The following is a 10,685-nucleotide window of genomic DNA, read 5'->3' on the forward strand; positions in this document are numbered from 1 at the left end:
CACTGTTAACTTTCTTGCCCTGATTTGCAATATTTGAAGTGTACACAAAGCTGTTATCAAACATTTTATTGTTTGTAGCCTCAAAAGCTTGCCATGTTTTACTATTTTAGTTATTCTGCAAACATTATACTTTTTGGTTAAATGATCTGGCATGAATCTAGTCTTGTTATCTTCTATTTCTTCTGGTTGCTTTTGTTTTGCCTTCACCGCCCTTTTTCTTTGGACTGTATTTCGCTCGTTTTGCAGGTGATGCTTTGGCCTTTGGTTTAGCATTTCTCACTGGCTCAGCAGACTTTCTGGTTGGTTTGTCATCTTTGCTGGCTGCTTTAGAGGGTACGTCTGTAGATCTCTCTGTCGCTGCGCTAGGATGAACCACTGGGCTTTCCTTCACCACTCTACCTGCCTCTCTCTTTCTTGCAGCCCTTGTCCGGATCGTCTTCTCACCTGTTATTTTCTGTGCACCCATACATTACAACCAGTTAGATACATACCAGATTTTTTTGTATGTAGCAGCCAGCCATTCAGTTTACCGCTAACTATCTTGATCAAGCCAAGTGACGTGTTTACCATAAAAAAATCAGAAGATATGCCTAATAAACCATTCATAGAGCAACAGTGAAAGTCGTTACCTTTAAGTTAAACCTAAATGACTCGGTTCCTTTTCCAGAGGTTTGCAAAAGAGTTTCTGTCCTCACAAGTCCCCTCACTGCCTTATTCACATGTGAATTGTTTTTGCTCACATCATAACCACCAGCGGCCAGAGCCTTCTTGAGCTCAACCATGGATATGCCACCCTGGCTTTTGCACTGAGCTATGACTTGCAATATGAGATCAGAAACTTGTGGGACCAACTTTGGCTTCTCACTGGATGTGGCTTTTGCAATTGCATCGGCCTGGTGTTTTAACAAACCAACTGGGGTTTCTTGTTAAAGAAGAAGAAAAAAGAAACAAATATAGGCATACATTATAATGTACTGTCAAGTAGCATTACGTAACCAAACATTAATCAATAAACCTAACCTTAACAGTAACTCAACGTTATCCTCGGTCACTTACAAAAATAACTGCAGTTTTTCCGAAGCAGTGGTTATCCATGGGTTTCATCAGGTCCCTTTCCACATGTGTATAAAATGAAGCACCTTGAATATCAATGCAGACTGCATGGTGCTTGATTAATACACCTGTGGAAAGGGACCTGATGAAACCCATGAATACTACAGTAGCTGCTAGCTTGTGAGTTTTGATACTCAGAAAACTGCAGTTTTGACACTCGAACTAATTCAATTATTTTATGTAACATTATCATATTAGTTATTGTCGAGTTCACGTTAATAACGCTGAATAATAACAACGCCAGATGCAATTAACCTTATACTAACTTGGTAAAGGTTTGTTTCCTTGGATTCCTTCTTTCTGTTGAATTGCTTTCCTCAACATCTGACCCAACCGTTTCGCCCCTGCTTTCCCAAGACCGCGATGGTCCCGTTGTCTGCCAGAGCGGGGCTTCATGTCACCCAATTTCTTACTTCCAGTAGAATTAGCTGTAGTTCCCTGGGACCCCAAGTCTATTTGGTTTTTGATAACTTTAACACCTCTCTTGCCGGTTCCTGGACTAGGTTTAGCCATTTGAATACAATCTGGCTTTGCATCAAGACGTGTGGTCAGTTGTAAATTATCCCTTACATAACTTTATGCACTAACAAGATTGTTCATAAATCGAGAATGTTTAAAATTTACACGAAAACAGAAATGTTATGGTAACGGTTTTCATTCTCATGGGAACGAGTTGCAAGAACTGAACGCAAACCAAAGATTCTAGTTCTAGAGCGCAACGCACCTCCATGTTTTCACATCAGACAGTTCATAACAAAGATCATTAACCATATTTTTAATAAAAGGTTCTGTGAAAGTCCTGCTACTTATGCAAGACACAAATGAGATACCGTTCATTTGGAGATATTGCAAAAGTTTGTCCTTTTCTCCACATAATGAATGTGTCCCAGATATAACGTCTATAAACACTGTCCATATCAGTTGTTGTCTGGATTGTCCCCCATGCTGCTGGATGACCGCTCCCTTTCCATCCCTTCGGGCTCTGAATCTGAACTGGCACCTAAAGCATCAGCATCAGCTCCATCTGGCGCTATATGATCCTTTCCAAAGCTGCAGATTATACTAGCGAATCTATCGCTTGGATTCCCTTCACTCAGGGCCAGAGTCTCAATGCCTGCAGAAGCGGGCTCCTCTTCTTTCTTCTCCGTCAGGAAGGTTCTTTGCATCATAAGTTTCTTCATGGTGTGGCATTTATATTTAAGGTCCGGATTGCCTGCATCTCCTTGTTCTTCAAGTATCACACAAGTGCCCAACGCGTCTTCATAATTCCCAGCAAAGACATACCTTCCCACCTGCATAATTGGCTGGTCACTGTCGATGTCCACAATCTTACATTTGCCTCGGCATTTAGTCAGAAATTCTGAGTTTATAATCCCCGACAGCTCAGCAACAACAAGCTGCTCCTCTTCCTCCCATTCATCCATCTTCTGCGTTAGAAAACAAAACAAAACATTTGATTAACTTGGAAAGTGTTTAAGCTAACGTTAGCAGGTCACTTGGCGCCAAAGATTAAATAAAACAAAGGCCATAGGACCTTATATAATTCAAACCCATAGCTATTTGAATTTAGCTATACATGTAGCTTCATGTTGTAAATCTACATGAAGCCAACAGGCTTAATATACAGAATAAATTAATTTACCTGAACCTAATTTGACACAATCCACAAGCAACTCCACTGCGCACTATTGTCCTTACGCAAATGCTATGCGACGGAAACAGTTTTCGTTTCCGGAAAACGTGTGTCGAAAAAGTCGCATGCGTGTTTCTTGTACACCGTGCTGAATACATGCTGCTTGCAACCTGTACTATCTATTTAGTTACATTTTTGAATATTGGCTCTAGAGGAGACGCTTAAATTATTCCTATCTTTTCCCGGACCACGTAAGTAACATATATGTTTGAACTCCTTTATCTTCTCAACATGATCTAAGTTGTCAACTCAAGTTAACACATCTGTAGCTAACTAGTTAGCACAGTATCAAGCCAGAGTAGTGAAGTTAATCTGTTAACCATTTCATTTTAGAGTTGTGCGTTTCAGTCAGGACAACCTCTTTCTCGCGTTTTTGTAGTGTTTCGAAAGTTCTTACTAAGTTGTTTGTCATTTGATGAATACATAAAAGCGTGTGCTATAGGCATAGCTTGTGGTGCTTTTAACGTTAGGCTGAATGCGAGGGAGGCACTCACAGCTTTAGAAGATACAGTTAACTCAGTTGTTCAGTTCCACTTGTTTGTTAGCCGGCTTGACATAATCACATATACTCTTTTATTATCACTTGTAAATCCCATAAACACTTGAATGTGTCCCCAATAACTACCACATAATCCAGTAGTCTGATTTCAGTGTGTCTGATTTCAGTGTGTGCAGGATATTCCTGGATTACTTAATTGGACCCATTGACCATACTTGGATTCTTTTGACAGTTTCCAACTAGGTGTCAGCCATGGGCAGGAAATTGGATCCCACAAATAAGACAAAGCGCGGACTGGGGCGGAAGTCCAGGAAGCAAAAAGGAGCAGAGACAGAACTATCCAAGTTTTTAACCAACGGTAAGAGATTCTGACCTAGCATACAATCATCCCAAGTATTCTCCTTTAAAATGCATACATCAATCATGTGATGTATCCTAATTTTACATCCCTCATGGTTTAACTATCTGTCTTACAGAGGATGATTCTAAAAGGTTGTCTAGTCGAGGCAGAAAGAGGTGAGAGACCACAAGGCATGATGCATATATAATTACAACATTTAAACAGTCTCTATCATCCACATCATTTACAACTGTTCATTTTAAGCTAATGTTATTTGTACAATATGTGTGTTTTCTTCTGAACTTCTGCATGAACTTCCAATGTAGAGCTTGTTTAACAGTGTAAATGTGAACTTTCCCCAGAGCTGCAAAACGCGCGACAGTCAAAGATTCCAAGGCTGCCACCATCACTGAGAAGAAGCAAAAAAAAGGTTGGGGGAAAATGATCAAATCAGAAATGCACTTCTCTGTTCATGGTCATAAACTCGATAAAAGCTCAAGGATTAGCCTGTGTCATATGTATGAATGTTTTCTCTCTGTCTTTTGCCCACAGGTTTCACTGATGAGAACAGCAAGTGGCTGAAACCAGCAAAGCTGAAACGAAAAATGGAGTCAGATGATGAAGATGATGATGATGATGATGATAGTGAATGGGAATTAGAAGAAGATGAGGAGAAAGCAGAAAAAATTGTGAAAGGAGGTGATGACGACAAAGCCAATGAAGATGACGATGAGGAGGATGATGATGAAGATGATGATGATGATATGGTGGATGACTATGGAGCAGAGGAAGATGAAGGCAGCGATGGAGAGGAGGTAAATATACCATTTGGATCTCACTGGAGTTGTTCAGACATTTTGCTCCAAATGTATGAAGTGTTCTTCTCTTGACATGTCTAACCAGGGGGTCAGGATTTGGAGGGTTAGCTTCAGCCAGTTAGCATGTCATTTGGCCGCCGACATCTTTGAAAAAATGGCGTTCCATGGTTGTACCATATCCGGCACCAGCGCATGCACAAGACAGCTCATTCACGAGCTGTCTCAGCTCATGCACGAGTTTCGATTTCGGCACGAGCGTCCTCGCGCGTCCATGCTGATAACGCATTCTAGAAGACATAAATAAAATGACTGACTACAAGGATTAAAAGTTACCGATACTTGATGCCTGTGGATTATCATTATACCAGGCTTTGTGAATAAAAGAAAAAAGCAAATGTCGTTCTAATAGGTTACTATTATTTGCATTAGACTGTATGAGTTGGCAAGGTATGATAAGACATTCTAGGAAATGCGAAGAAATTCTCTAACTCGCTGTCGTGTAGGCTAGGCTATGAAAACTATTTTAAAACGCTCAGCTGCAGACCTGTAGCCTAGTTCATAACAACGCAGCGTTGGGGGTCACAGCCTACAGTAGATAACGGCAAAAGTTTCCGACAGTGACAGCAGACTTAAAATGCATGCTGCTCGCAACATAACACATGGATGCGCGCTTCTACCGGTAAGCCTATAATATGCGTTGTCTTCATTTCGTCTGTCTACAAATGTAGGTTTAAACTGCAAATTCACACTGGGTGCAGCACAAATAGCATATCTGGTATCCACACGTTTCTTACATCCCATGTCTACTTATTAAGAGTCATTTTCGTCGGGTAGACAGCCTATTGCGCACATAACGGCTACAGTCAGTTCAAAGCATTTACTGTGGGGATCATATTTATGTGTATGCTAAGTAAATTCTTGCTCAATATTGACTCGTCATGTTTATTATATCATGATATATGAATATCACATTATAGGATTTCGAGACAAGGGGCAAACTTCTCCACCACCATCCCAACTCAAATAATTAAATACATTTGCGCCTGTAACGATAGGAGCGCGTTCACGAACACCTTCTCTCACTCTCCAATCTTCATCAACGATGTACCTAAGTTGTCTCGTTGTAACGTGGAACCTAATTGGCTCATTCTAGCTGGTGACGGAAATGGACACCCATGGAACGCCATTTTCTCAAAGATGGCTGCGGCCAATTTCACACTTTTTTGGCTGAAGTAGCTAGCCTAGCATCGGCCATTGAAATGAATGGGGGCGGGACTTAGTCCCTCTCTCCAGTTCTTATAATACCTCCATGTGTCTAACCCAGCTAACCACTCAGTGATATACATGAGATTAAAATAACAGAGGAAAATGTCAGCCGTTCGTGGGGACTTGTTTAACGGGTGTCAAGCGTAGTTGTCAGGGCAGTTGGACAGAATGGATGAATTGTGCTGAAGGGGATTTAGAATCTTCACTGATGGGAATAATCTAAAGTTTAGTTTGCTACATGTCTTAACAATGTCTTTCCCCTGTCCTTTCTTTCACAGCTGCTTCCTATTGAAAAAGCTGCTCGGAAACAAAAGGCAAAGAAAGAAGCTCTGGAGCAGGAGAGTGATGATGATGATGACGACGACGATGATGATGATGATGATGACGACGATGATGACGAAGAGGCCGATCAAGAAAAGGATGATGAGATGGAAGATGATGACGCTTTACAGATTAACATGGATGAGATGGACAAATTTAAGCTTCCTGGGGCAGAAGATAGACAGAAAGAAGGTAAGACTATCCATAATCAATAATCACCTGAAGCTATATTTTCACTTCTCTATCACCTTATTTTACATCTACTTTTTACATTTACTTGAATTTCCCCTTGGGGATCAATAAAGTATCTATCTATCTATCTATCTATTTATATGCATGCAAGGCCGTTTCTGAAGGTTGTACTATTTCTTTTCCACCTCTTTTTTAGGAATTATTCCTTTAGACCTGCAAACCATTCACCAGAGGATAAAGGATAACATTGACGTTCTCACCCACTTTACTGAGAAGAGGGAGGAAGGGAAGGAGAGGTCAGAGTACCTCGCCCTTCTCAAGTCAGATCTTTGCACGTACTACAGTTATAACGACTACCTTATGGGCAAACTTCTGGACCTCTTCCCCTTATCTGAAGTAAGTTTGTGTGTGTGTGTGTGTGTGTGTGTGTGTGTGTGTGTGTGTGTGTGTGTGTGTGTGTGTGAGAGAGAGAGGGCGTGCATGCTCATTACAAGAATTACTGGTTCAAGATCGAGTTTGAGAATCTGAAAGGCTTTGATTCATAACAAATGTCTTTAATCTATTTTTGCAAACAGCTGGTTGATTTCTTGGAGGCTAATGAAATCCAGCGACCTGTTACTATCAGAACGAACACACTGAAGACCAGGAGAAGGGACTTGGCTCAGGTATGGACACCATCTATGGGCTCATTTCAAGAAATTCACATAAACCTGAAGTTGAATAATGTTGAGTGTAACTGTATGGTGTGATGTGTTTTGCCTGCAGGCTCTCATCAACAGAGGGGTGAATCTGGACCCACTGGGAAAATGGTCAAAAGTTGGCTTGGTCATTTTTGACTCCTCCGTCCCCATTGGTTAGCTATGTTGTCAATCATTTTTTAATCCATTAGTTTTGAGTAGTTGGACACGTTTTCTTTCCTGGTAAAACCAGATACCAACACAAAGTTGAATTTACCCTAAATCTTTTTTTTTTTTTAATCCATCTGCACAGGTGCAACTCCAGAGTACCTGGCCGGGCATTACATGTTGCAGGGAGCGTCCTCTCTCCTGCCCGTCATGGCACTCTCTCCCCAGGAGGGGGAGTCCATCCTCGACATGAGCTCTGCTCCAGGAGGCAAAACCACATATATGGGTAAGCAATCAGATCATTTGTTCCTCATTCACTGACAAAGACTAATTGTTTATTATATCACCTGGTTCATATTTTAAGGGAGGTGGTTTTGGTACAGTGTGTATGATCTGTGTGGGTTCCTACTCTCAAAAAGAGTAGCATCCGATTCTGACCATCCTGCGCTGGTGTGAATCTTTGCCCTGCAGCCCAGCTGATGAAGAACACTGGGGTCATCGTGGCAAACGATGCAAATGCTGACCGACTGAAAAGTGTGGTGGGAAACATGCACCGCTTGGGTGTCACAAACGCCATCGTCTGCAACTACGATGGAAGGCAGTTCCCTAAGGTCAGTCCCTAATAAAAGTAATGGCACAGGGTCAGGGCGTGGACAGCAAAGTGACGGCCAGGTTATGTAGTTACTGTACCTGACCATTTACTTGCTTTTACAGCAGATTGGTGTCTTGCTTTTCTTAATATTGTTTTACACTTTCGAGAATGATCATGCAAATGAGTGTTGTTACATTCATTTCTGCCAAGTATGGGTCAGTTTGAATACATTGCGGCAGCTGAAAGCTTGTTTGTCTTGCGTAGGTAATGGGAGGATTTGACCGGGTGTTGCTGGATGCCCCATGCGCTGGAACAGGAGTCATCTCCAAAGATCCTTCAGTGAAGACCAATAAGGTATTAACCTGACCTAATTAACCTAATAACCTACCTGATTTCATGGCCTATGATTGTATTGTGCAAGGCACTAACCACAAATCAGAACTGATTTCCAGGGATCACACGTGGGCTACTGATGAAAATATATCTGTTTTGTGAATTGTTTTGGATAAATGCATCTGGTAAACGTGAAATGTGATATTTAAAATCTTGTGACTCATCTCACCTCTCAGGATGATTCGGACATCATGCGCTCCGCTCACCTGCAGAAGGAGCTCCTGCTGTCGGCCATCGACTCAGTCAACGCAGATTCGCAGACGGGCGGCTACCTGGTCTACTGCACCTGCTCCATCACGGTAAGACGCACCAGACCTAACAAAACTGCGTCAGAGCTTCATAAAAGTCCACAATTGCGGGCTAAGAATGTAGCTCACATTTTCTGGTTAAGATTGTAACTCATGAGCATGGATCCAAATCAAGTTGAAAGTTACAGTAGGTCATTCCACATCATAAAACGCACAACAAAATGTGAGCTGATGCTGACACAACACTAACATTTGACAAAGAGATGACAAAAAGTTTGAATAAGACAGATGACCACTTCTTCAGCAGAATATTATTACAGTTTAAACACTACGACACTGTGACTGCAGTCATTTTCACACTGCAGTTGAAACACTCTGACAGTGCAATCATTATAACCCATACAGTTAAACACAGACGCTGCATTATAACACTACAGTTGATATCACTGTATGAGTCAAGGGTGTGTTTTTAAACATTTGAACCAAGTTTACAAAGAAAGCAGTTGCTAAGGAGTGTGTTGCTGTGTGCAGGTGGAGGAGAATGAGTGGGTGGTGGATTATGCGCTGAAGAAGAGACACGTGAAACTGGTGCCGACCGGCCTGGACTTTGGCAAAGAGGGCTTCACCAGGTAACGCAGCCACATGGCCTCAGTATTCACTCTGCTGAAGGGTTATTTGTATGTGGTGGTGTATAGCATGCGAGTTATTCTCACTCCTGGGTAAATAAACGTGTGAAACATTTTCCCTCAGATTCAAAGAGCGGCGTTTCCACCAGTCGTTGAATCTCACGCGGCGCTTTTACCCTCACCTGCACAACATGGACGGCTTTTTCGTGGCCAAGTTCAAGAAGATCTCCAACACCGTTCCCACGGCTGCTGCTAACACAGGTAACAGATACCACCTCTTGATCCTCTAAAATCACACATTTCAATTTAAAGAGACATCATCACCTTTACTGGTTTCAGATAAAAGTTAGTCCATGTTTCCCTTTTCAGTATATAGATTTCAGTTCAGCAGTAAGAGATTATTGTTTTGCCAGCCAAATATGATGATTGTAACTTGATTAAGAGATTTTTTTTTTTTATGTCATGCCATATCTGAACATTGTCTTTCTGTACTCCTCAGAGGAAGAGACGGAGCCTACTGAGGCAGAGGTGTCTGTTCCTGCTGAGGAGAACTCCGCAGTGGACAGCAAAGAAGAGGAGGCCGGTAAGGCTACACAGGGGAAGAGTCAGCCTGCCAAGAAGTCAGCCAAGCCTCCGAAACCCCCACAGGGTAAAGGCCAGCCAGGCAAAACGGCAGCCAAAGCTAACGGCGTGCCTGCGAAACCCGCCGGCGAAAAGAAACCGGGCTCTTTGAAGAAGAAAGACAAACCGAGCGGGCCGAAAAAAGCCAAAATAGCCAAGCTGGACGGAGAGGCAGTGAAACAGGGCGATGAGGTCAAGGAGAAGAAAAAGGGTAACCAAGAGGGTGACGTGACCAAGAAAGAGCCAGGGGCAGAGAAAAAAGAAGGGAGCAGATTTGAAAAGAAGACGCTGAAGAAGAAAAACAAGAGTCCCATGAAAAAGAACAGAATCGGCAAAAATAAATTTAGGAAGCTGAAGAAACTGCTTAATAACGATGAGTCTGTGCTGTAAAATAAAGCCCATCAAGTGAGAATTTGAATGAACTGGTATAACTCCTGGGCTGTTTTGGCCTCCGAGCTTGTTATAGATGTTGTCACGGTTTGAGTGGAGTCAGATCGAACTAAGGCCTGCTACTTAAGACATGCTGGGTGCGGCTGAACATCACTGCAACCTGTTCACGTTCCATTCCGCTGTACGTTCTCTTCGTGACCTTCGACTGCCCCTGGACTTGAGTGATCAATAAGTGACGGCTGTGTGGGTCCACCCACAGTGGAACAATTTCTTATTAATATGTTTATTTTTTAACGTTTTCTCTGGATTGTGAGTGTTATCTATGAATCGGTAATGTCAGAATTTTTCATTGAGTTAATAAACTCTATGATCCTGATTGTGTGTGTTTTTTAAAATTAGATGGATAGATAGATAGATAGATAGATAGATAGATAGATACTTTATTGATCCCCAAGAGGAAATTTAAGGAGAACACATGAACTATAGGTGTTAAATAGATGTAAACTCAAGGGTATTTGAGGAGAAATAATGGATTCCTTCAATAATGGGGTTCCTTCATTTCTATCAAAGATTCTGTCTGGGTTTCTACTGAAAGACTAAATATTTAAGTGTACCAATGATTTTTGCCCTGCAAAATCTTGTTAACAGACAGCTGCCAGGCCTGTCATGGGTATAGGTATAGCAAAGTGAACAAGAGAAGGAGTAGTCCCCAGGCTGTGCATATTTGA

General features: G+C 41.9%; 1 protein-coding gene and 1 long non-coding RNA gene across 2 annotated transcripts; one reads left to right on the forward strand and one right to left on the reverse strand.

Moving 5' to 3' along the window:
• Positions 1 to 51: 51 nt before the first annotated feature.
• LOC134083077 (uncharacterized) lies at positions 52 to 2,031 on the reverse strand. The gene is made up of 3 exons (XR_009939697.1): positions 1,380 to 2,031; positions 630 to 922; positions 52 to 454 (listed from the first exon to the last, which is right to left on the reverse strand). It is a non-coding gene; the product is annotated as an uncharacterized LOC134083077 (long non-coding RNA).
• Positions 2,032 to 2,839: 808 nt separating this feature from the next.
• On the forward strand, positions 2,840 to 10,333 carry nop2 (NOP2 nucleolar protein homolog (yeast)). Its single transcript, XM_062539197.1, has 16 exons — positions 2,840 to 2,997; positions 3,538 to 3,663; positions 3,782 to 3,821; positions 4,008 to 4,075; positions 4,198 to 4,460; positions 6,008 to 6,242; positions 6,439 to 6,638; positions 6,818 to 6,907; positions 7,008 to 7,095; positions 7,233 to 7,373; positions 7,559 to 7,698; positions 7,944 to 8,033; positions 8,249 to 8,371; positions 8,852 to 8,949; positions 9,071 to 9,207; positions 9,446 to 10,333. Exons 2-16 carry the CDS (start codon positions 3,558 to 3,560, stop codon positions 9,955 to 9,957), a joined length of 2,331 nt encoding a protein of 776 aa, XP_062395181.1. The 5' UTR covers positions 2,840 to 2,997; positions 3,538 to 3,557; the 3' UTR covers positions 9,958 to 10,333.
• Positions 10,334 to 10,685: the final 352 nt, after the last annotated feature.

Source organism: Sardina pilchardus, chromosome 6 (genome assembly GCF_963854185.1).
Source record: "Sardina pilchardus chromosome 6, fSarPil1.1, whole genome shotgun sequence".
NCBI classification, from domain to species: domain Eukaryota; kingdom Metazoa; phylum Chordata; class Actinopteri; order Clupeiformes; family Clupeidae; genus Sardina; species Sardina pilchardus.